Raw genomic sequence first — 22,724 nt, forward strand, 5'->3', positions numbered from 1 at the left:
TTTTCTTGACAGAACGACATATATAGAGGTGTTATGTCGGTTCGAGGTAGAGGTAGTAGTAGGGGTTTAGCACCTCCTCGAATAATAGAAGATAGAGATGTTTTAGGATTTGGTAATAAGAAAGTGGCTAATTTAGGTCCGCCAAGTATACAAACTTTCTCTAAACCACCTATCAGAGGTAGGGGAGGTATAATAACTCCACCTTTGGGTGGTAGAGGTGGACCTTCGATAGTTAGGGGTGCAATTAGAGGTGGAAGAGGTTTAGGAGGATTTGGGTTAGCTACAAGAGGTGGAAGAGGTTTAGGAGGATTTGGGTTAGCTACAAGAGGTGGACTACCGCCTAATCCGTCAACGAATTCTAATTCAATCCCAAGATACGGTGAAGCTGATTCATACAGGCCAAGATATTCAGCACGTTTACCACCACCACCAGGATCACCAAGACACCCAAGATTGAAAAGTGAATATGAAGAATGGGCTGAATATAGATTAAGGCAAAAAGAATGGGAGAGGGATAGGGAAGAAGAGCAATGGAATAATAGTAGTAACACGATTAATAGTGATAATGCTAGATCTTCTAGTGGGCCATCATCATATCAATCCCAACCGTCAACGTCAAGAGATCCCATCAAAAGATATAGTCCACCCCAGCCGACTTTGCAAGATTCTTGGTCTCCCCATCAAACTACTCGACCTATACCCACCCGGAATGATTCTCAAGATCGCTTCCACTCTTCAGATCAAGCTGGACCATCTAGAAGACCTGCTGATCCTATAATAGTCGACCTCACTGAATTTCCACCAACGCCGCCGCAGAGGAACTCCCATATCTCGCAACTACCAGATCCTGCCAATCACTCATCTCGTCAGCATCACATATTCAATTCTTCACCTTCTTTACCTTCTACCACTCCACTGCAATCTAAGCTTGATCCAGCTTTTAAACGTCAGCCTCCGACCGGACCTTCCAGTAGTAGACCAGCTAGTCCAATAAATGTGTCGTCAGCTTCAAATACGTCCGCCAAGCCGCCGGTGAATCATATACATCCTATATCATCAATAACGCAGAGCAACATCTCGACAGTAGATAAAGGTAAAGGTAAAGCGATAGTGACGCCTCAAATACTACAACCGCAGACGATAGAACCACCTGTAGAAGTGAAAAAGATGATTTTCAAGCCAAACAACCCTAATAACCCCAAACCGAAAGAGAAAGAAAAGGGTGGATCTAAGGAGAAGCAGCAGGAAGTTCAGATTGCGGTGAAAGCTGAACCTGATGCAGAGCCAGAGCCGGAACCGGAACCTAGCATACAGCAAACCACTAAGGAAGAAAACATGCTCAACGAGGAAATCGATGTCAAGCCCACTATCAAAGAGCTAGAACATGAAATCGAGCATATCGAAGGTGGAATAAGAAGATCAGGAACCGTAGCTTTCACGTAAGCAAAACGAAGTTTCCTACCTTGTAGCCAGCAGAAGACTGACAGTACTTTGGACCGCTTTAGTAAACACGAATTGCCTGAATGTTGGTCAAAGAACCCCGCGGAGAAAAGTCAAGCTCGAATGGCATTTCGTAAACAACAAAGAGACGACATGATCAAGCAAGGCAAAAAGATTGGTGGTACCCACTGGAGAGACGATGGAGTGGCTTTTGATTGGACTTTACCGGATCCGGTCCCAGCACCAAAACCACTACCGCAAACGAAAACAGTGGAGAATGTTACGCAAGTGGATCCTCAGTCGATACCGCTGACGAAGAAAGTAGAAGCTGTTATCACTCAGAGAAATCCGACGCCTCCGCCCATCTCAATACCGACAAAATCTATCCCGGTACCTGTTGCTGCTGCTACTGCTGCTGCTGACCGACCAGCTATTGCGGCCGAAGAACTCATGATGAATGACGCTGGGTCCGATACCACTAAGATAACGGATAATCTGTCAAGCTCATCATCTGACAACAAGACAATATATCGTGGAGTATCCTACCCTTCGAAGTTTTCAAGTATACAATTAAGACAAGAAAACCAAGAGGATTTCAGAACATGGAAAGATGGTATTATCACCAAATATACTGAATTGTACTCGACAGAATCAAGGATACCAACTTGTACTGCTCATCATAAGAAAGAAGAACCAAAAATGCTATTAAGTATACACCCAATCTCGGCTGAAAATCAGAAAATTGCAAATCAGAGGATCGATAATTCAAGGTTGGAAGATCAGAATTCAAACAAAAAGAAAAAGAAACTCGAAATCGATCCTTCCCAATGGAAAAACAAAATATTTAGATATTATGAAGTATTCAAGTATCCTATCGGTTTACTTGAATTAGAAAAACAGAAAGATAAAACTGAATTTGCTTCAGGACAAACTGAAGAATGGATTTCCAAAATATCAAATATAGTTTCAAAACCTGATGAAAGAGGTAGACCAACAAGGTGGACCAAAATTCATAAATCGATAATTGATGAAGAACCAATCTTGATTGTTTTATCAAAAGATAAATGTAAACAAGAAATTGAATCGCATAATGGAGAGAAACCAATAAACTTAGATATAAATTTGATTTCAAGTTTGAAAAGAAAAGAACAAGTAAATGAAAGTGGTACAAACCCTGTAAAATATTTGACACATTTGGTGGCTAGAAAAAATAAAGATAAATTAGCTGAAATAATATCGAGTAATGACGTTAATTCGACGTCTCCGACCACAAGACGTCCATCGAATATCGTAACTAGCACTTCTCAAACTTCTTCAGATGAGGCTTTATCAAATAAAAAGAAATCTTCGAAGCGAGCTAGAGAAGCTGAATCACAATCTGCTACTACTGCTGTCGCCCCTCAGCATGATTCTATCGCAGAATTGAAGACAAGCCCATCGAAGGCTGATAAACCTTCAAAGAAGTCAAAGAAAAGACATCATCCATCTGAAGACAATGCGACTGGCGCCAATACGATCCCAGTCTCTTCTAGCCAGAGCATACCAAGTAGTACCACTACCACCAAAGCTACAGCTACATCTTCGACTGCAAATACCGTTACTATCCCTCAACAGCCTCCACGGACAACTCTTTCCACTGCTGTACCATCCACATTCTCTGATAATTCAACGCCTGTAGAGCCTTTGATTACAGTAAACCCAACTTTCAATAATACGCAAGAAGATCATGACGAACCTTCTACAACGTCAACGTCAATTTCAACAATACCTCCTAATATAACAGATACAAAACCTTTAATAACTTCAGAAAAATTAGAAAATTTAAATAAACTCCTACGTGAAAAAGTAACAGAAATTGAAAAATGGACAAAATTATCAACGGAATTTCCTGATTTGAAATTAGCTTTAAATGTTCAAATTGGTAAAACACGTGAAGAAATTTTCGGTTTATATGATAATATTGCTTTGGAGAAAACGAATCTAAGGATTTGATTTGGTTTCATTCCATCTCATTCATCGAATAGACATCAAATTGAGCAAATTGATTTTTGATCATAGAGGATAGAGGTCAGATGTAGGATAGGTAGATAGCTGTTAGATTTTATGTTAATAGATTATGAGGGTCGGTTCAATCATTGTATAAAGTCAATTTTAGGTAATTAGTCATAACAATTTAATATAGCATTTGTTCTGAATAAGCATCTCGCATATCAATCACCATCATCATGTTTTCATGCATTTCATGTCATATTGCAAGATCATCTGCTTCTTATCTTGACCTAACGAGTTATCATCAGTGCAAGGGTGATCAAATATCTCGATCGGTTGTTCATTCTCGTCATAGACATTCGGTATCGCATAATGATGCATATTGGCTGATTATAACATATTACGATGAGCGTATCTATCATACTGTAAATACAGATGACTCCTTCCCTTCTTCACCCACCTCCAAACTTTAGAGTTGACTCTATCATTGATGCAATCACTCATTCTCTTCCATCCAATTTACTTGAACTTTTCCTTAAACTAGCTCTGAACCTATCACTTATACTTGGTCTTTTAATTTCATTTTTGTCCCTGTCTTTGTCTTTTCGATTATCTTCTCTTCTTTCACTTAAATCCAATGTAGAAGAGGTTGAATCAATACCTAGACCACGTTTATTTCGTAGCGGCGAATCTTGTGATTCATCTCGTAATTTAGCAGCTTGAACTAATCTTTGCTCTAACATAGATACAGCATCATTTTCATAACCTGTACCCTGTCCATGTTCTTCTGTCAAAATCTCTTCCTCTTCTTCTTCTTCTCGGTCATTTCCATTTTGTTCTTGTCCTTCTAATGGGAAATAGGAATCATTCGTACCAAAAGTATCTGAACTTCCATTTCTTGAATGACCTTGTTCATGTAATCGTTTTTTAGTGTTTATCTTTGATATAGATAACTTCCTTTGTGACCTCTGTGAATGGAAACTGAATCTACTCATTGGTGAATTTGGTTCATCCAGTATACCATCTCCATCAGGTATTCTCTGATTTGCAGATGTTGAAGGTAACAAATCAGGTGATAAATCACCTGCAGTAATTTGACTTATTGCGGTAGTCGGTTTATTACTTGATGATGTCGGTAAAAAGTTTGATGATGGAGAACCTTTAATTGTATTCGTGCTTAGCGTTGAAGTCTTCTTTCTTAGCATATTCCGCAATGGTTGTTTTTCTTTATCAGGAGAAGGTTTATCTGGACTTTTGCTAGGTGATTTAGATGATGATGAAGTACCATCATTACGATTAAACGGAGGAGATTGTTCGATTACAGATAAATCCACCTTCGAAGGTGAGTGTTGTTGGAATGATTTTCTAGGTGTCATTGATCTAACTTTTGACATTAATGAAGAGACTGTTGACCCGGGTCTACTATTGGAATTATTACCATTACCATTATTATTTCCAGATCTATCCCTCGAGTACCTTGACAAAGGTGAATGTGTATCAGCCATTGAAGTTGATGATCTGAGGAGATCGTAGGATCTTCTGGGTGTATCGACACTCCATCTACCTTGTAAAGGTGATCTATCAATTTGATTTACTGGTGAAGTAGGTTGCCATATCCTTGCAGGTCTATCTTCCGACATTACACCTTGTTTTACAGGATCATAGTTATAGTTCAATGCAGCTGATTCTGATCTTCTCAATCTACCTGATCCTAATGACAGTCCTCCAGAAGTTGACGAAGTCATACCACTTCCAGCTCCGATTCCATGTTCTTGGTATTTGAAAAGTTTAGGTAAATCTAACATCAATCTAGTCATATCCCGTACGTTATGTTCACTTGCTTTACCAGCATCTCTCAATATAAATGCAAGTTTGGAATATTCTTCTTTGACTTTAGCTGGATCATCTAGTTCTGCGTCTACTGCGATTTCTGAGGCTAGCTGGATAGCATGTCGAAGGTATGCATTGATTGATTCAGAAGTCTTAGTAGTTGAATGGAACGTTCTAAGTAATTCAGGTTGAGTAGATAAAAGTTCTTGACCTAATTTAGTTTCTAGCACCTTGAAAGCTTCGAAAAGTAGTCTACCATGTTCAGTTGACGGATTGGTTAATTCGAAATTGGCTGATGACCTTCCTCCGAGAGAGGTACTACTTCTCATAGGTCTAGGTTCAGTCGATGGTCCGCCATTATTCCTAATTGCTAATCGAGATGCACCCCCACGAACAAATGGAGGACTGAGAGGCGAATCTTGATCGATACTTCTTCTATATCGTAAACTTCCTTCGATAGGAGCAGTGTTAGGTGGATTGTGATACACATCTCGCATACTTGACATTGAAGTGGTCGATCTTGGCATGTGATCCCAACGTCTTTTAGATTCTGCTCTTTGTTGTTCTAATTTTTTGATCATTTCCAAGGGATCTTTGTTGTCGCTTCTATCATTTCTAGATCCAACAGCAGAAACTGAATCTCCTGGTCCAAGAGCGCCTACTCTTGATCTTGATGTTGCAAGCAAATCTCTCTCACTAATAACAGTACTCATACCTCTTCTTCCTGCGTCGCGATCGTCACCCATTCGAGATTGGTATGTGGATCTATCACTGGATCCTCCCAATACCGTTTCTGAGCGATATCTATCTCTCGGAGAACTCCGGTATTCCGTCTCATCATTAGGTCGAGGTAATCCAGATATAGATTGGCTCCAATTTCGCTTCGAATATCCTGATGTTTCTCCTCTAGTGCCACCTAAGCTCGATGATCTTTCTAACCCATCTATGTGGGGCAGACCTCTGGATGGCAAAGGAACGGTCTCAAATTCGCCAGAACGACGGGAGGTAGTAGAAGAGAATCGGCTTGGAATAGGCGAAGCTGAATGATAGTCTGATGGAGAATCGATAAATTGTCTCAAACGAGCTGAGCGAGAAGATCCAGGTTGATCATCAATCGGTTCGTATTTGGGTTTCTGGGGAGAAGGTGTGAACTGTGTTGATTGGATTAGTGACAATCATTGCTGAATGAAGAAACACAATTACTCACCAGATTGTTACTACTGCGAAATTCAGCAGGTAAACCTTTCCTTCTTCGACTTGAATTACTTCCACCGCTTCGTTCTCTATCTTCCTCACCTTTTTCAGGTGTATCAAATTGCGCATTTTCCCTATCTGCTAAAGAACTCGAATGAGAATCTGTTCGGACTGAGTTGCTGGGACGGTTATCTCTGGATGTCGACCCAGTTGAAGGAACAAGTGGTGAGCTTGTCGTCCGTGTATAGGAATCATGTCGCCGTATGGACTGACGAGATGGTGTCGAGCTTTTCTCTACATCAATTGATCTTCTCCGACGCTGTATAGATGCTTGAGCTATTCTCTCTTCAGCTTCCCTAATTTTATCATCTAGTTCGGAGCCTTGGGATCTCGATCTTGACATGCTACCGCTTTCAGCTATGATTTCTTCCTCTAGAACTTCATCTCTCAAATCAGCATTAGATGATCTCCTTGAATGCCTTCTTTCTTCTAATTTTGATAAGCCAGCGCTGACCGGAGGTAATTTTCTAGCTGTTCTTTCAGGCGAAGATATCGTATCTTCAGGCGAATTCGCCCTTTTCACATCTACTGGAGGTAATCTCTTAGATAAAGAAGATGAAGTTATATTTGTGTTTTCGGCCAAACTAAGACTCGGAGAATGACTACTTGTTCTTGACATTCCCATTGACGACCTTCTAGTTGACCCATTTAGGCTGCGGTTGGCGTTCATTGATGGACTGGCTATCAAACTTGATGATGAAGAGCCTGAACGAGACATGGACAATGAAGGTGAATGTTTCGGTCGAAGAGCGTGATTACGGAGCCTAGGTGAATCTGGTATATGTGTGGAAGAAGCGGAGCGTGATGATGTACGCCTGGCAAGAAGATGCGCGGATCCAGTTGATGATGTACGTCGAGAAGTCTTGGGATTAGGAGAGTGTTTCGGTGTTGAAGAGTGGGACTATACCAAACATTAGTTGAATATCAAAGGAGGCAGAAAATATGATAAGTTTGCGCAAAACTCACTTTGACGGGAGAAGGTAGTTTATCTATTGAATCACTTGGAGAGTTTACGTCTGCAGGCGGCGTAATATCGCTCTCTGTTCCAGGTGGACTAGGTAGACCGGATACTCTATCCACTAGACCATTTTGGCTCTCTGTTGATTGAATCTGTCTTTTTTGCTGCTGCTGCTGTTGATGCTGATGAGAACTAATTGTTTCCTCTTGTTTAACTTCAGGTGAATTTTCCGATGAGTGATTACTTTCCTCTTTTCTTTTTGAACTACTTCCTGGCCAATCTCTTCTTCCGAAATCTAATTTAGGACTTCCAATACCAACATGTAAACTTGCGAATCCACTTGTCATTCTCATATGAGGGGGATGCTCTTCAACTCCTGAAAATTCGCTTGATTGCCTTCTATTTGAATTTGATGACGAAGAAGATGGTTCTTCACCTAAATATATAGCTGAAGGTGGTCTAATACCATTACGATCAAGTGATGGCCTAGATCTTTCCTGTCGCTTTCTAGGACTAGATAAATGGGAATCAAGTGATAATTGAGATGAACTTCTTGATGGTAAAGAAGGTGCTTTAACAGGTGATGACATGTCCTTTACAGTACCGTAGAGGGTATCAGTCTTCTATATAATTTCGACCAGTCCGTATGAGAGATGAATGATCCTAAGAGCGGGGAAGAATGCTTTCGCAATATTCTTAAAGGATTGATTCAATGATGGGAGGTTCTTTGTTTGCCAAGGACGCGGCTGTCGTCAAATGTCGATTTATCTCAAATATTCATGGTATTTATTGTATTTATTGTATATTGAACAGCTTTTACGTGATTAGCTTATACGATTGACTTTAATGATATATATGATGATACTTGTAGGTATCGAGATGAATGTCAATATAGGGAAATTAAGAATAGATAGGGTGAAAATTGTAATTTGTGTCGTCAAGGTGAGGTAATAATACTGAAGCAACATGATCATCATGACATTAGACGCGTTCAATATATTCCCCCTTTTCTCATCAGCACATTACGCGAAGGGGGAAGTTTCTAATCTGCTATTACGATTTAAGCCTAATCAACTACAGAAGTGAAAGCTATATTACAAAATAATCGTAATCATGTTTATTTTTGACTAGTAGAAGGAGAACACATGTAATAGCTCGTTAACATTCTTTGGGTTGAGAAGTCATTTCTTGCTGTCCTCAACTATCTCTTGCCAATGGTCGAGCTGCGAGCTGTAGAAGGCAACATATGTGACAACGAAAAACGGATCAATTTCATTGGGATTAATTCCCCTTGAATTTGCTTTGATATAACACATAAAAGGTTGAACTGATCATCCTTTGTGAGACGAGATCCTTTCTATTCTAGCGTGATGCTGACGGAAAAAATGATAGTGTACGATTGAGTGATATGTCATAAACATCAAGTTTGATCCATCTCGTTGCAATGGAAAGTATTTAATTATATGGTAAACCTGTAGTGTCCTAGGGCTTGTATAATCAAAGCAATAGGAATTCATACTCATCAAGCCAAACTAGAGACACCGCAGTGACAGATCGATATAGCTAGCAGAAAACGAAAACTGGAGTAAAGACCATATAACTCAATCTGAAATGTCATCGAATACACTTTGGATACCAGACTCATCACCATTATTCTTCTACTCACCTGCTGAAGCATATTTTGCGGGTCAAAATTTTAATGCTTGGATAGGTAATGACGGTATACAGAATAATCCAAATGAGAATGGGAAAATTAATCAGACCGTAAAGACTACGAGTTTTCATCGATCTTCTGGAAATACTGCGATTATCTTACCTTCTATATATGGTAAATTCCTTTATTCTCTGGCCTGCTTGTTACCTTTTCGTCGTCAAGATGATATGAGGTCATCTACTGATTTCCTTATTTTTACATTCTTTTTTTTCAATTGAATGTTAGCCACTTCATTTACACCAATTTTTCAAGCTTCACCAACAGAATACAACGTAACTTTTCAACTTGCTTCATGGCCACCTGAACCTTGGGAATCAGGAAAAACATATCAAAAATCGAATGAAGAAAAATATTTTGATCCCCAAACTTTTACATTAAATTTTTGGTGCTTGAAAGAAAATCAAAGTCAATGTACTGGTGAAATTGATTTTTTGGGTGCTTTTGTAGAAACTAAATTTGCACCTGATAAGTAAGTTAGTCAACTAAACGAGCAGACTGTTCGATCTCTATGTCATCAACTTGTATCTCTCAGAAGGACGTTGTGCCATGTGGATCTATAAGCTTTTTTCTCCTTCTCCAATTCTTTAAATTTCTGATTGTAATAACTCAAACGAAGGATGTACTAATCTCTATCTAATATATTTAACGCGATAGATCTCAAATCGAGATAGTAGATCTTGACGATTCGTCACCGTTAATTCAATATGAAGGTTTCTCACCCGTTAACCAAGATAATAAGATCGTAAATATCGATGCTGATACTGATAACGAGAAAACGTTAAGTATGACTTCCACAGAAGGCTCAAAGGCTACAGTCTCATTCACAGGTAAGTTGGCTTGTCACCATTGATATCTATTCGCGCAAAGCTAAAAGCACACTAATGCGATTTTCAATCATAAAAGGAGCTTCAGTCCAGATCTACGGTGTGACCTGCACTCAGTGTGGGAATTACAGTATTGCATTAGATGAATCATCATCGACTTTCAATTCTTTCAATAACGCTACTATTCATGACTCTTTATTATACTTTACAACTAATTTAGATACAAGTAAAACACATACTTTGACTTTGGAAGCTAAAGGTGGTGTTGTTCTAGATAAATTTGTCGCTCAAGGTCCCAAAGGCGGTGTAGGCTTCATGTAAGGTCATCATTCTGAAGGATTTTATAGCTATCTTCACCTTTGCAAAGTCCTTGTTGCTGACGTTAAGACCCTTCCATTTTAGTGGGAATATAGATGGTAAATCGACTACAGTAGTAGGACCATCATCGAATTCAGTACCTACGGGAAACAGAAATAGTACCGGCATTGATGGCTCAAACCAACCTCTAGCAAATGGCAATGGAGATGGAATACAACCCACATCAGGTGGATCACCTAACGCAGGTGTAATAGTAGGTGCTATACTAGGTACATTAGCTGGATTGGTAAGTTACTCGTATCAAAATCATTTCTTTTTTGGGTATCTCGATAGACTACCACTTGAAAGATTGCCTCAAATTTTGCATGACACTTTCTAATCTTTCTTGATCAATTCCCACCATTTTAGGGCTTTTTATATTTCTTGTGTCTTAAAGTCTCACCAAAACTTAAGAAAGATAAAGAAAAAAAGTTGAATCCATGGGATGAAGCTAATTTGCTTCAAAATATGAAAAATGAAGAAGTTCATGTAACTACAGCTGCAAATCAAAGATATGTTTATCGTAAGTACAGATTGGATTGCTGCTTCCATACGATAAGTGATCCGTCATTCCAGTATATTATCCTTATACTCATCTTTCATCCTAATTGTTATTACGTTTAGCTGGCTTAATTGCTCACTCAGACTTGAAGAAGAAATAAGGTCGAATAATTGATTTTTAGTTTCCTCGACGAAGTGGGGTTCGTAAAAGTAGATTTGTGTGATAGGACGATGTGACTTATAGACTGTACTCTCATTTATGAACCAACGAGAATCGCAGCATAGCATATATGATATGCATTTGACTTAGCATTGAGACTTCCTCACCATCCTTGGGTTTGTCCCATACCTTGCAAAATCCTCTCTATCAAAGCCCGTTTCATATATTGTTCTCTGGCGAGTGATCGTATAGACTAAAGACAAAATTGGACATTCAGGATCTTGTCAGCAACAGTACCCTATGGATAAGGGGTTGACGTACCTTGAGATACCTATCAAGATCCACTCTTTCAGCATCTAAGGCTCTTGTCATATGGTATATAGTATCTTCAATAGCGTTGTCTTCAGCTACTAAGTCGATCAATCTGCAAATAACATAGTGATCAATCAGCGCGGATTCAACCTTATCCTTCAAACATTGAGAAGAACAGACTTACTGATTATGTACAATACTAATACCACAGACCAATTCATCTACACTAATTTCACCTTTTGTTTCTAATTCATTTATTCGTTCTTCACCATTTACAACTAAATCGTTCAACTTTCTTCCAGTCGAATCACAAACTTTTTTAACTGCTTCCAACCTTGCCATTTCATCTTTTATAGCAGGTTCACCAGATTCTAAATCTTCTCTACGTTCAATCAAATGTTGTTTGGTAGATTGCAAAGAATGTATTAAAGGTGGCAATGATGCTTGTAAGTGTGGTAATAGAATTGAATGTAAATGTTGTAATGATGGTGGAGGTGGTTTTGATGGTGGTAAAGGTGGTGGTGCTGCTTGAGATGAATCGCTCATAGAAGGTAAAGATTCAGAAATTGGTTCAGGTGATCCAAGTAAGTCTGGGATTTGTTGCCGTGTTTGTGGGGTTGAAGCACGCTGTGAAGAAGGTAGAGGTTGAGGTTGAGGTTGCAGTGTTTTCTGGGAAGCCAGGGTCGATGGATGAGGAGGTACAGGAGGTTGTGCTTGTGTTTGATGATACTGTGGTTGTTGATACTGTGCTTGCTGTGCTGATTGGAATTGTCCATCTGGCGGAGGTCCGCCGTACTGTTGATTTTGTTGAGGGGGTTGCCATCCGTTCACATAGCCTTGATTCGAGTCTGGTCTTGGCGGTAACATCGGCTGTTGAGGGTATCCTGACTGGTTTGGAGGTTGAGGCTGAGGTACGTATGGTCGCTGAGGTAAGACCGGTACACCAGTTTGAGAACTTGGTGATTGTGGATAAGGTTGAGGTGTTCTACCTGGTCTGTTTGGTATGGCGGGAGAAGCAGGATGCGGTGGTGGTGTAGCTGGATAGGTAGCAGATGATTGTCTTGAATGTGATCCTTGTGCTTGAGATTGAGTGAATGGGTGAGGAGGGGGTGTAGGTGCAGGTCTATACTGGGGTAACATCTAAGCATGATATCAGCTATGAATCTTCATCATCAATGTCAAATATTTAAGACTTACATCGTGCGTCTGAATTGGAGGTGGTCCATAACCAGGTCTAGCAGGCGGTGGCGGGGGTTGTGATTGTATTTGAACTTGCTGGACAGGTTGTCTAGGTTGTACGGGTGAGCTAATGGGACTTCTAGATGATTGAGCAGGTGAAGAAGCAGATGACGGTTCAGGTGGTTTGGCATAAACTGGAGGTGCAGCTGAAAAGATTGCTATTAGGTGTTTCAATATTGTTTCAAGATCTTGCGTCTATTATATAATTTGTTCAAATCAACAATTCAGCTTTAGAGTTGAAAGTTCTTGCTTGTTGTAGATATACGCAAACTTACAGGCCAGTTAGACCACCAATAATCTACAACTTCTTCTCTTAATCTACCTGAAGGATCAACTTCCTTGGATTTCCTTATACCCATTTCTTTCGTAGGTACAACGAATAATATAGGTGAAGATCTTGGATAATCATGTGGTACCCATATATTCATAGGTATATGATATGTTGCACCTCTATAATTTATTGGTAAAGTACCATGTAAAAGTAATAATAAAGCCGTTTGTCCCGAATTGAATGCTATATATATATATATATTAACAGAACATGAGTTTATGAATCGGTGCTAATTTCTGAATCCTAAGGTAGATACTGAGGATTTAATAGAGCAGTACTTACTAAATGCATCGGTCTTTACACTCAATGTCTTTCTCTCCGATAATATCTTCATCACTTCATTGATTAACCTATCTTTAGCTTGATAAGGTCTCAAAACATTACCGAGCCATTCTCTTGTCAAGTCGAAATGTGACATTTTGATTAGTTGCTTTCCACAGCCAAATACTGTAGGTCGTTAGTTGGGCGTTGATAACTTTGGGATAAATGCAATGAGAAATGTTCATAAATACTGACTCATCATCATGTCGACTATCTTGAGTGTCGTGCTTCATTCACTTGGATGTCGATACCGTTCAACAGTCCGCCATCAACGGTTACTTGGCTTAACGTAATTGCAATAGCTACGGTGAAGAGGAAGTGATGACGTCACGCCCCATCGAGTAAATAAACATAATGAACGAAAACAAAAAAAAATACCTTACCAGACTGGTAAGTTGTTTGATAGAAATTTGCGCATTAACCCAATAAACAAAGATCAATCGACGAGTTCGATACGACAAAGATCACTTTTAAAGAGGGATTTCTAACCCAGAGAAAGCTCTCTCGAATTGATTAAGCGATATGGCTTATTTGCCAGCTTCATCACCTTCATCGTCCAATACACCTACTGCTCCATCTGATGCAGATTCCCAAGCATCAACCGCACATCATAACGGGGCAGAAGAATATGAACCACCTACATACGAAGAATCGCTATACGTTATCAATGGATCAACACGTCGACCACTTTCAAGAAAGAAGAGAGGTAAAGGTAATAATGGTATAGGTGGTGATTTAGTTGGAAGTATGAAAAGGGGTTTAGCAGTTGATCAGAGGAAGAAAGCGAGAAATGAAAGTAGATTAAAGATACTTCGTAAGTGGGCCAAAATCCTGAATCAAATAACCATCATAGCTAAAAACAAAATTTACTCATCTTCTCTCAACTTGGAATCTTTATAGTAAGTATAGCAGCTATACTATTTTTGATCTTAACCACAATATGGATATTACGGTTGAATAAGAGAATAAAAGATAAAGGCGGATGGATCACTCTTGTGAGCGGTATATAGAACCATGTTTTAGCTTCAAATGTTATAAAGGACAGAAAGGAATTATAGTGTATCATGTATAAGAAGAAATTGTGTTCAAGGATTTTGGCATCTTGTAGTTCTACATTTGGTTGTATGTTTAGTTGTCCTGGGAACAGTGCATTGTAAATACTGTTAGATGCTACAAAATGAGGTGTGAGATGTAAGATGTACTGTATGTGATCTATGATAATGCTGTTTTAAAAAATGTACAACTGATATAATACAGTTTTACAAGTCTGACTTCTTCAATCCGAAACTTGCTTTTTTGGGTGAACCATTCCTGGTTGATGGTCGGTTATCGCGAGGACTACCAAAAGACCCTTCTCTTCTAGGTCTTTCACCTACAAAATTGTGGCTTTCGTCTCCTCTCCTTGGTGTAAAGATTCTATGACTATCGTCACTTCTTTGTCTATCTCGGTATGATCTTGGCTGACGTCGAGGTGTATCCACTTCATCACTAGAATTAAAATTCTCATCCTGGTTTCTAGAGGAGAATCTGCTGTCATTTTCACCATTTCCACCATATCTTCTTAGTTGAACTCTATCATCTCTTCGATCTCTTGTGTCGTTTTTCTCAAATCTATTTTGATACCTATTTTGACGATCATAACTAAGTCTTCTTCTATCACTTGATTGCCGAATCACTTGCGTATCGCCATCAGACATCTTGTCCTCCCACTCATCCTCTTCTACTGTAGATCGGAGATCTCGAGCGGTAAATCTGCTTGAATTGTTCCTCAATTTAACATCCTCTTGTCTTGATCTATCATCTTGTCGGGGTAATTTACCATTTTTGTTTGTTTTACCAATTTCATTACCCCATACATCTACAATCTTTTGCATTTTTAATTTCATAACTTCATATTCCATTGATTGATTTGAATTTAATCTTTCTATGGCTGATATGACGGATTTAGAAAAATAAATTAAATTACTTAATATTTTTCGTTTATTATCATTTATAACCAAAGTTTCAGGTGTATGATCGATTAATTTACTATCTTCAATCTCATTATTGTCTAAATTTCTATAATTGATTTCAGATCTTTTGGATCCAGGATGTATTGTCAACAAATTATCTGATCCAAAGTAGTTGATGATGTTCAAAACTTTCTTGATTGATTCATTATTAGATCCAATTGAAATTTTCAATAAAATACTTAATAAAGTATAATCAGGTAACAAAGGTTTTGGTTTTGTCCATTTATTACCTCTTATATCGGTTGCTTCTCCATTTGGTGTTTTCCATTTATATGATTTATCTTGTTCAGATAATTCTGTTTTTTCACCTGGAGAAGTGTTTTCAATTTTATCTGAAATTTGAGTAGCTCTTTTGAATAGATTTAAAGCAGTATTGAAATCACCTGCCCATCTCGCACCTTGTAAAGCCGATTTATAAATTGATAAATCCCAACCTTCTATACCTGTTGGTGGTTGATATGAATCTAAAATATTCATTATACCTCCAATATCACCACTTTCACTTAAAGCATTAATTGCAATTTTCGAAAAATGTATATCGACTGTATACTGGACTTCTTTGGTCGAAAGTAACAATGTTGTATAATGTGATGCTAAAACATTTTGCTTCTGTAATAATAATCCATGTATCAATGATGTCGCTGATTGTGTATCTGGTCTCAAATTAGGAAGACCTTCTTGATAAGAAGAAGATGATGATGAGGTTGTAGTGGTAGAAGCTAGATTTGTTTGTTGACCTGGTGGTGGAAAACCCCAAACTTCATTGATCAAATTAACAGCGAATCTCTGATCTTCAGGTCTACCTCTAATCAAACATCTTAAAACATGACTAAACAATTCATTATCTAATTTTCTGTTTTTGTCATTTTTAGTAATTTTACTAAATTGTCTTGAACATTGATTCCAAATTCCTCTTGATATCGGGCCAATATCGATTGACTTCATTGTTGCTATATCAGTTGAAGAGATTTTACGTTGTCTAAATCTATATAAATGGATATTATGTAAACTTGCAAATAGAGTTGTATAAGTTACTGTATCAGGCGATAAAGGTCCAGTAGTATCCATAGAGATAAAAGTTTGATACATTTCTTCCCATAATCCATGTCTACCTAAATATTTCAAATATGCATTAGTTGGTGATGGATTGATTTCATCTAAATATTCATTTCCAGCATTAATATCCTGATTTGCTCGATATTCATCATGTAATTCTTCTCCTGTGGAAGATGATATACCTAAATCTTCTTTTAAAGCTGATGACGCACTCATACATTGTTTGATATGCTGTTGAGACTGCTGAAATAGAATAGTCACTTTTGAATTGGTAGATTCTTTGACGGGCATTAAATCATATTGAAATGTCGTATCTCCTGAATGTGCAATACGTGAGTATGCATTAAGCATTGTTGAATAGGTACGAGTAGTAGGTTTAACGCCTCTCTTCTTCATCTATGAATATCGGAATCTGTTAACATCCCTCTATGATGGTAGATCTATTTCACTTACATCGTTATACAACCTCCACATGATATTCAACTTTCTCTGTTTACCTATGAAACCTAATAGGATATTCCATACTGGTGCATTGACTAGATGCTTAGGAGCATCAGTCACGATGGAGATAGCTTCTTCAATCTGAGGTTCCGATAATTGTTGATGTTTATTTTGATTTTTTGTATATTTATCTATCCATTTTTTCAATTTCATTGCTGTTGAATATGGATCATCCCTCTGATCTGACTGATTTTGATATCGGTTATCCCTTGAATTTGAGTTGTCATTACGAGAAAATACATTTCTCAGTCCTCGCTTTGTTCGATCATTTCTTCTTCTGCTTTCAGGTAATCTAAGTGGTAACGAAGCTTGTCTTTCTGATCTTGGTCGTTTATGTATACCAATAGGTTTTTGGTTCAATATTCCATCTAGTAAAATCCTGTCCGCATTAACTAATTCTTTAGGTAAATGCCTTCCTCTTCCTGGTCCTGAAGTTGAATTTTCGGATGATGCTGCTATTAATGCTGATCTTAAATTCTTCTGATTTGATCTAGTTGAAGGTCCGGGATCTCCATGATATTCTCTTGATATCACCCCAGAACGAGATAGCAATATACTACCACTGTTCCGTGAAAGGAGCAGGTGAGTTGACCTGCGTGCTACTAACATTAGTAGCTCTTTGCTTGTCAGCGATATTTGGTGATAAATCACAATAGTTTTTCGGACTTGAACAATTCATACTCATTATTTTGCCTATAACCTCCTTCACTTTCTCACTCTTCGACTTTTCGAAAGATAATGCCCAGATCACGTGCTTTATCAACCTAAAATGCCACGTGCGGTGGCAAATATCATATTTGTTTTTTGATCTCTTTTAATTTCAATAATTTCATACGCGTCGTCTATCTCTTCCCTTTCCCCATGACAAAAACATTACTTTGTTCCTCTGGTGTGGGTCAATCTCTTAAAACACTCCTTTGTAACAAGTAAATCGAGAGATATCTACATCTTAGCAATCGACATACCTTGCAAGTGACCGAAACGACTTGTCATACCTCCACGTATGCATGTTTGCAAAAGGAATAGGACAATCTTAAAAATCAATTATACTATCATCCCCAAACATCACTTGAACATCAGTTTCATTTGTGGGGCTCAACCTGAATAATACATATAATATATTATTGATCTTAGGAAAACGTGGTGGGGAACAACCTATAAATTAACCGGTTAAAAACAAACGTCAGCTACAACATTTTTGGGAATCCCATTAATATTATTTTCCCATTCCTTCCGTGCATCATTAACATTCCTTCTTCACACTTGCTATTGCATTAATCAAATTATCATTACAAAATCATCACATATCGATAAATAAGCAGAAGAATCAGATTAGAGCATTCAGAATGGCGGCAGGTCTCGCTTGTAAGTTACTGTCTGTCTATATATCATTATACGTATAGTATAACCCACGATAAATCCATGTTTAATCCATGAAGCTTATCTCTGATTATCACTTATCATATCAGATGACCTTATCCTTATCTTTTGGCGTATCGTCATCAACATCTTCTTTAGAGAAATCAGGTAAGCTGTTCAAGATTATCCATTCACAGCGTTGTTCCTTTCTCGCCGCTGTTTATGCATATATCAGATAAATCCTAATTGATGAATCATTAAAATGCAGACCTCGAGGTGCATTCAACATCCCTAAAGATGGACCGGTTCTCTTCATCTGTGGTCCCCATGCCAACCAATTCCTAGATCCCTTACTCCTTTTCTCGGAGGTGAGGAAAGAAGCAGGAAGGAGGGTGTCCATATTGACGGCTGCGAAGGTGAGCTCGCCAATGACTTGTCTTAGCTCACCTTTAATCAATAGAGTATGAAGCGGAAATTTATCGGGGGAGTGGCTAGGATTATGGATAGTAGTAAGTCACCTACCCATGGCTAAGAGCGGAACAGCCTATTCATGTTATCATTCCGACAGTTCCCGTGGCGCGAGCAGCGGATGATGCCAAAGGTGGAAAAGGTAGAATTGTATTATCTGAATCAGATCCATTATTGGTTACTGGTCTCAACACTGTTTTTACATCACAAGTCAAACCTAGATCTCAACTTGTTCTACCTAAATCAGCCGCATACGCTTCAGCAACCGTAGAAGAAGTTATTTCCGATACTGAGTTGAGGTTAAAAGGCGAATTTGTGGTACCTAGTAAAGATGGTAGTGCTAATGTAAAGGCTTCAACAAGAGTAAGAAGTGAAGGTGAAAGTAAAGAAGGTTTAGAATATAAGGTGTTACCTCATGTTGAACAAGATCAAACGTATGGTGCTGTCTTTCAGAGATTAAAAGAAGGAGGTTGTATCGGTGTTTTCCCCGAAGGTCAGCTGTCCGAGTAGTGCTGTATTTAAGCAAACTATCGAAGCTGACAACCGATACTTGCTATAGGTGGTTCCCATGACAGAACAGATTTCTTACCTTTGAAAGCTGGTTTCTCGATTATGGCTTTAGGTGCAATGGCTCAATTCCCAGATGTCGATGTCAAGCTTGTTCCCGTTGGTTTATCATATTTCCATCCCCACAAGTTCCGTTCAAGAGCTGTTATCGAATTTGGTCCTCCTCAATCCGTTGATAGGGAATTAGTTGAATTATACAAGCAAGGTGGAGCTAAGAAAAGAGAAGCTTGTGGGAGATTGTTAGAACAGGTTCACGATGGATTAAGAGCTGTGACTTTGAGAGCGCCTGATTGGGAAACAATGCAAGTGAGTAGCTGCCACTGACGAACGCCATTAATAAGTTACCTGTTAGCTAATACCTTCATGCACAGGTCATTCAAGCTGCACGAAGATTGTATAGAATTCCCGGCCAACACCTTACTCTTGGACAAGTTGTTGAATTGAGTAAACGATTTATGGAAGGTTATTTAGCATACAAGGATGAACCTAAGATCATCGAATTGAGACAAAAAGTTTTGTCATATAACCGGTTACTCAGGGATATGGGTCTGGCGGATCATCAAGTCGAAAGAGCTTCAAGTACCAGTCTGAAATCTGCTCTGCTCCTTGTTTACCGAACAGGATTATTACTTTGGTGGTCTATGTTAGCTTTACCTGGAGGTATATTGCATGCTCCTATTTTTATCTTGGCGAAGTTGATCAGTATCAAGAAAGCCAAAGGTAAGTGGTTAGACAACCTCGCTATCAGCTGCTTGGGCTGTAGGCTGACAATTGATGCATATGTAGAGGCTCTTGCTGCATCTACAGTCAAGATTCAAGGTCGAGATGTCTTAGCGACTTGGAAAGTTTTGGTATCTCTCGCCGTCACACCCCTATTGTACCTATTCTATTGTGTATTAGCAACGTTTTTAGCCTACAAATACGATTTGGCACCTGCTTGGCGACATTGGACACCAGTGGCTATCTTTGTGTTACTTCCTGGTTGGGCTATGGCTACCCTCAAATTCGGTGAAGCTGGTATGGACGTCTTTAAGTGAGTATTAGCCTCGGTTCGAGGACTCGCAAAATAATGATCATACTGACGTATCTTCCTCAGATCCCTTAGACCGCTGTTCCTCTCTCTTTGGCCAGGTAGTCAAAGAGAAGTCAATAAACTCCGTCAAATGCGAGAAAGTTTGGCCAATGAAATAAGTGAAGTGATTGGTGAGTTAGCTATACATTTTTTCGCTAATCTGAACGATTGAGCTGAAACTGTGATATGCAGATGAGTTTGGACCCAAAATGTACCAAAATTTCCAATCGGTCAGTATGACTTTAGCTTTATCATCTGGCGTTATTTCAGCTAATATAAACCTCTCTGCAGGCTCGTATCCTGCCATCAGCAACTGTCCCGCAGACTGGCCGAAATCCCGGAATGTTTGTTCGAAAAGCTCAGGCACCAGATTCTTCCGTTTTGTCTCACCCTATGTTATGGCTTGACGAACGAATTTTCGGTAAGTCTCACAACAGGATGCGACTGTAACGTGTATTGACAATGTTATACAGGTTGGAATCGAAGTGCATCTGTCGGTCAGAGTGTATGGAATACTACCAAGATGGATAAGAATCGATCGGAGCCCTCAACGGCACCCACCAGTCCGGTAGAATCTGATAACGAGGAAGAAGCTGATGTCGATTATGATGATGTAAGTTGTTTGTGATAGTTCGTAAAACTTGGCTAATGTATTCTGCTAGGTTTTGGCAATTATCGATACTCGACGTACTGGTCCAGGATCGCCTAAAGGACGTAGAAGAGGAAGATCGTACCACGATTTAACACAATTGAGATCAGAGACCAATTCAAGTGCGACTTCACCCGTGATTGACGAAAGTGTGCCGTTACCTGCACCTGATGATGAGGGTACGAATAGATTGTATAAACGTCCGGGTGCGGGCTACAAGAAGGCTGAAGAATGGAAAGAGGAAGATGGAGGCGTTGGACTTGGTTTAAGCGGAGCCAAGGAAGATAAGGAGAAGGAGCAATAGTCTGTGTCTGGTAGCACAAAGAAGGGAAAGTATGAAGCAATGGAAACTATGGATATTATTTGGTAGAAAATCTGGAAACGCTATTCATGCAAATCAAGTTAAAAATGTGAATTGGCTGATCAGTACTACACCTTATTTTGCTTGAGCACGAGTGTCAATACCTTCTAGATGAAAATCCATCATAATCGTTCTTTTGCCTTTTCAGTTCTTCAATATCCCAATCTGATCTACAAGCGGGGCATGTAGTCTTTCCAGTCCAAGCTGTCTCAGTTTCCCGATGGGATGCGCAAGTGATACAAAACACTAAAGGTAAAGTTGAAACCAGTCTTAGCATATTGTCAAGTGAAGTAATGTACAGTACGTAGTTTGAGATACTGTACATTATGGAACAAGAAGAAATCATTCCCAAATGAGACTTACTCGTACCGCATCGTGTATTATTACAAGTCCATAAACTATGTTCAACAACTTTATTATCGTTTTGAGCTTGAGCAAGTATGTCATCAATACTGTCATTACAAGTTGGACATTCAGATTTAGTTTCTTCATTTCTGCTTCCAGATTGTCTTGCTCGCTCATGATTAGTTCCATAATTACTAGTCGTAGCACTAGAAGCACCAGCATTCTGATGGTAATTAGAGCTTGAAGCCCTACCAGTATTGGGAGTTCTGTTATTGTTGTTATCGTCACGGTTACGAGAAATATTACTGTTCCTACTACTCGTACCAGTGTCATTACTAGTAATTCGACTAAGATAAGGGTATTTTTCTTCGTCTGATCCATATAAAAAATCATTAGCGTATTTTTGTAACCATGATTGATTATTCGACATCTTGTCATCCAAGCGAGTGAACTATGCGAGGCCTCAACTAAAGAATTGGCTGGCGATGATTGGGAACTATATTAAAGATAATGTAAATTTTTCAACACAGAGTTGCGTATCCTTGGCTTTGACTTTATATTATATGGCCTCCTTAAGTATGGATTCACCTAGCTGAAGCAGAAGTCATGTACAAACATCACTTTAAACCTATGTCCCATATCTTTAATCTCCTTTTTGACTGTATTTTTGATATCCTCCTACTTTTCATAACGTTTGCTTTAGCCTTCCTGCCATCTGAGCTCCTCCAATCCTTTGCAAACCCACTCAAAATACTGTACTACAAATCACGATGAGAACATTAGAAGACAAGGCTTCTCAAGCAGATTTCATACTCAACTAGCCTGATTTACTGTACGAGTAGAAAAAGGATCAAAGGAGTCTACTCGTGTGACCGACAACTGAATGACGACCCGAGTATAGTGAATCGTAAAGATAACTATATTTCCTATTAACATTTTACTTTAGGAGGAGTCGGTATTTGTTGAAGTGTGTTACACATATGCAGTATCGGACTTACAAACTCATCCTGGCCTTCCAGGCAAGAAGAATATGAAAAAACTAAAATCACAGAGAGAAGACAAAAGTAGAAGCAAATGTAAATTTATTGAAAATTGATGATAAGC

The 22,724-nt window shown here is 38.9% G+C and overlaps 8 protein-coding genes across 8 annotated transcripts; 4 read left to right on the plus strand and 4 right to left on the minus strand.

The window, feature by feature from the left end:
• Window positions 1-33: 33 nt before the first annotated feature.
• On the plus strand, window positions 34-3,432 carry L201_001186 (uncharacterized protein; the record flags this gene model as incomplete). Its single annotated transcript, XM_066216979.1, has 2 exons — window positions 34-1,439; window positions 1,506-3,432. The coding sequence occupies 2 exons, from the start codon at window positions 34-36 to the stop codon at window positions 3,430-3,432; spliced, it is 3,333 nt and encodes a 1,110-aa protein (XP_066073076.1).
• A 497-nt stretch (window positions 3,433-3,929) lies between these two features.
• On the minus strand, window positions 3,930-8,061 carry L201_001187 (uncharacterized protein; the record flags this gene model as incomplete). The annotated part of the gene is made up of 3 exons (XM_066216980.1): window positions 3,930-6,410; window positions 6,467-7,414; window positions 7,480-8,061. The coding sequence occupies 3 exons, from the start codon at window positions 8,059-8,061 to the stop codon at window positions 3,930-3,932; spliced, it is 4,011 nt and encodes a 1,336-aa protein (XP_066073077.1).
• Window positions 8,062-9,082: 1,021 nt separating this feature from the next.
• On the plus strand, window positions 9,083-11,028 carry L201_001188 (uncharacterized protein; the record flags this gene model as incomplete). The annotated part of the gene is made up of 7 exons (XM_066216981.1): window positions 9,083-9,299; window positions 9,411-9,654; window positions 9,840-10,012; window positions 10,089-10,326; window positions 10,412-10,613; window positions 10,736-10,889; window positions 10,991-11,028. The coding sequence occupies 7 exons, from the start codon at window positions 9,083-9,085 to the stop codon at window positions 11,026-11,028; spliced, it is 1,266 nt and encodes a 421-aa protein (XP_066073078.1).
• A 162-nt stretch (window positions 11,029-11,190) lies between these two features.
• Window positions 11,191-13,327, minus strand: L201_001189 (uncharacterized protein; the record flags this gene model as incomplete). The annotated part of the gene is made up of 6 exons (XM_066216982.1): window positions 11,191-11,280; window positions 11,349-11,451; window positions 11,524-12,479; window positions 12,537-12,773; window positions 12,854-13,092; window positions 13,192-13,327. 6 exons carry the CDS (start codon window positions 13,325-13,327, stop codon window positions 11,191-11,193), a joined length of 1,761 nt encoding a protein of 586 aa, XP_066073079.1.
• A 425-nt stretch (window positions 13,328-13,752) lies between these two features.
• On the plus strand, window positions 13,753-14,240 carry L201_001190 (uncharacterized protein; the record flags this gene model as incomplete). The annotated part of the gene is made up of 2 exons (XM_066216983.1): window positions 13,753-14,044; window positions 14,131-14,240. The coding sequence occupies 2 exons, from the start codon at window positions 13,753-13,755 to the stop codon at window positions 14,238-14,240; spliced, it is 402 nt and encodes a 133-aa protein (XP_066073080.1).
• A 249-nt stretch (window positions 14,241-14,489) lies between these two features.
• On the minus strand, window positions 14,490-17,408 carry L201_001191 (uncharacterized protein; the record flags this gene model as incomplete). Its single annotated transcript, XM_066216984.1, has 2 exons — window positions 14,490-16,694; window positions 16,752-17,408. 2 exons carry the CDS (start codon window positions 17,406-17,408, stop codon window positions 14,490-14,492), a joined length of 2,862 nt encoding a protein of 953 aa, XP_066073081.1.
• A 737-nt stretch (window positions 17,409-18,145) lies between these two features.
• Window positions 18,146-21,218, plus strand: L201_001192 (uncharacterized protein; the record flags this gene model as incomplete). Its single annotated transcript, XM_066216985.1, has 13 exons — window positions 18,146-18,164; window positions 18,269-18,326; window positions 18,427-18,574; window positions 18,619-18,667; window positions 18,727-19,119; window positions 19,186-19,499; window positions 19,565-19,913; window positions 19,980-20,226; window positions 20,290-20,396; window positions 20,458-20,495; window positions 20,557-20,686; window positions 20,739-20,878; window positions 20,928-21,218. The coding sequence occupies 13 exons, from the start codon at window positions 18,146-18,148 to the stop codon at window positions 21,216-21,218; spliced, it is 2,283 nt and encodes a 760-aa protein (XP_066073082.1).
• Window positions 21,219-21,372: 154 nt separating this feature from the next.
• On the minus strand, window positions 21,373-22,050 carry L201_001193 (uncharacterized protein; the record flags this gene model as incomplete). The annotated part of the gene is made up of 2 exons (XM_066216986.1): window positions 21,373-21,521; window positions 21,639-22,050. 2 exons carry the CDS (start codon window positions 22,048-22,050, stop codon window positions 21,373-21,375), a joined length of 561 nt encoding a protein of 186 aa, XP_066073083.1.
• Window positions 22,051-22,724: the final 674 nt, after the last annotated feature.

Source organism: Kwoniella dendrophila, chromosome 1 (assembly GCF_036810415.1).
Source record: "Kwoniella dendrophila CBS 6074 chromosome 1, complete sequence".
Lineage (NCBI taxonomy): Eukaryota > Fungi > Basidiomycota > Tremellomycetes > Tremellales > Cryptococcaceae > Kwoniella > Kwoniella dendrophila.